We start from the raw sequence: 2,500 nt of genomic DNA, 5'->3' as shown, positions 1-2,500 counted from the left end.
ACCTCCGCGGCCGCTCCAACAACAACAGCGTCGACCTCAACAGGGACTTCCCCGACTTGGACCGTATCATGTACTCTAACGAGGCGAGGCATAACAACTATAACAACCACCTCATGACACAGCTGAAGAGGCTCGATCACCAGGTGGGTTGTTAGGGGTTGTTTTGGTGGCGGTTGGGTTGTTTTTTGTTTTTTTTTTCTTGGTGTATTTGAATGGTAAATTGACTTAAAAAATTTTGGTACGTGGGTATACATGGACATAAATACACACACACACACGCACACACACATACATACATACATACACACATATGCATACACGTACACCCCCCCCCCACACACACACACAAACACACATACACTCCCTCTACTCCACCACCACCCCTCCACACCCCCACCTACATACTCCCCCCCCCTCTCTCTCTCTCCCTCTTCTAACCCTCCCACCCTCCCTCCTTCCCTCCTCCCGCAGCCCCAGCCGGAGACCCTCGCCGTCATGAAGTGGATCGTGAACACTCCCTTCGTTCTCTCGGCCAACTTCCACGGCGGGGACCTCGTGGCCAACTACCCCTACGACGCCTCTCGCTCGGGCGCCGCTCAGGAGTACGCTCGTAGCCCCGACGATGAGACGTTCCGGTGGGTAACGGGCGTTTTTTATTTTATTATATTTATTTGTTTTATTTGTTTTCTTGTTGTTTTATCTTATTTTTTTCTTTATTATTTTTTAGAGGAGAAGCTATTTTATTTATTTATTCGTGTTTTTTTAAATTTTATCTTTTATTATTGTTTTTTTTTTTTAGGGCAGAAATTATTTTTAAAAAATCTGTTTGGCGTAAATATGGAATGATAACATGATGATAATGTACGTGGGATTAATAGGATATGGCTAATAGAATATATATATTTTTTATATTTATAAAGTATATGTTTTTTGAAAAGGGTCATGACAAATTAAAAAAAATATTTATGTATTTATATACAACTATAACGACTTTACAGACTGGAGCATGGTAACAAAAATCCAATTAAAATAAATCAGGCAGAACGAAGAAATAAAACCAATTAAAAACATATTAGTCTCTCTCTCTCTCTCTCTCTTACTCACTCACTCACTCTCTCTCTCTCTCTCTCTCTCTCTCTCTCTCTCTCTCTCTCTTTGCCTCTCTCACTCACTCGCTCACTCTTTCTCTCTCCCACTCCCCCTTCTCTCTCTCTCCCACTCCCCCTTCTCTCTCTCTCTCCCACTCCCCCTTCTCTCTCTCTAACTCACTCCTCTCTCCCACTCCCCCTCCCCCTTCACTCTCTCTCTCTCTCTCTATCTATCTATCAAAAGATAATGAAATAAGAAATAATAAAAAATCAAAACCCGCATTGAATTCCTCTCCCTCCGCCCGCAGCCACCTCGCAGAAGTGTACGCCCAACACCACCCTCACATGGCCGACCCTAAACGCCCATCCTGCAGCCCAGGCGAGTACTCCTTCGGGCGTGATGGAGGAGTGACCAACGGCGCCGCCTGGTACTCCGTGAGTGGCGGTGAGTGGGCGGGGTTTTGTGAATGAGTGGGCGGGGTTTTGTGAATGAGTGGGCGGGGTTTTGTGAATTGAGTGGGCGGGGTTTTGTGAATGAGTGTTTGGGGTTTTGTGAATTAAGTGGGCTGGGTTTTGTAATGAGTGGGCTGGGTTTTGTGAATGAGTGGGCGGGGTTTTGTGAATTAAGTGGGCGGGGTTTTGTGAATGAGTGGGCGGGGTTTTGTGAATGAGTGGTTGGGGTTTTGTGAATTAAGTGGGCTGGGTTTTGTAATGAGTGGGCTGGGTTTTGTGAATGAGTGGGCGGGGTTTTGTGAATTGAGTGGGCGGGGTTTTGTTGAATGAGTGGGCGGGGTTTTGTGAATTGAGTGGGCGGGGTTTTGTGAATGAGTGGGCGGGGTTTTGTGAATGAGTGGTTGGGGTTTTGTGAATTAAGTGGGCTGGGTTTTGTGAATTGAGTGGGCGGGGTTTTGTTGAATGAGTGGGCGGGGTTTTGTGAATTGAGTGGGCGGGGTTTTGTGAATGAGTGGGCGGGGTTTTGTGAATTGAGTAGGTGTTTTTTATTTTTATTTTTTAAGTGGGCGGGGTTTTATGAATGAGTGGGCAGGGTTTTGTGAATTAAGTGGGCGGGATTTTGTGAATGAGTAATTTTTTTCATAAATGAGTGGGTACTTTTATGAACGAGTAGTCTTTACGAATAAATATGTGGCTAATAACTGAACGAAGAATAAATAGAATAAAAACAAATAGCTTGTCAACGACTCACTCAGACACCCTAACCACCCAACAACCCACTCTAAAACTCATTAAAAAAAAACAAGCCACCTCAACGTACCTCAAAACCCTAACAAACCCACCTCTGGGACCTCCTCCTCCTCCTCCTCCTCCTCCAGGTATGCAAGACTTCAACTACCTGTCCTCCAACGACCTCGAGGTGACCCTTGAAATTGGCTGTAATAAGTACCCGCCGGCAA

At 45.4% G+C, this 2,500-nt stretch overlaps 1 protein-coding gene across 1 annotated transcript in view; it reads left to right on the top strand.

Moving 5' to 3' along the window:
* The window catches only part of LOC113808692 (carboxypeptidase E-like), a 33,994-nt gene that overhangs the window by 15,755 nt on the left and 15,739 nt on the right, over positions 1–2,500 (top strand). Inside the window, exons 5-8 of the mRNA XM_070143464.1 lie at positions 1–143; positions 472–635; positions 1,397–1,533; positions 2,420–2,500. The exon at positions 1–143 is cut by the window's left edge and continues 13 nt beyond it; the exon at positions 2,420–2,500 is cut by the window's right edge and continues 59 nt beyond it. Coding sequence (XP_069999565.1) covers positions 1–143; positions 472–635; positions 1,397–1,533; positions 2,420–2,500 — 525 coding nt within the window. The remainder of the gene's footprint in view (positions 144–471; positions 636–1,396; positions 1,534–2,419) is intronic.

The sequence above is a fragment of the Penaeus vannamei genome, chromosome 30 (assembly GCF_042767895.1).
Source record: "Penaeus vannamei isolate JL-2024 chromosome 30, ASM4276789v1, whole genome shotgun sequence".
Taxonomy (NCBI): Eukaryota; Metazoa; Arthropoda; class Malacostraca; order Decapoda; family Penaeidae; genus Penaeus; species Penaeus vannamei.
The sequence above is the reverse complement of the archived record's forward strand: the minus strand, read 5'-3'. Positions and strand labels throughout refer to the sequence as shown.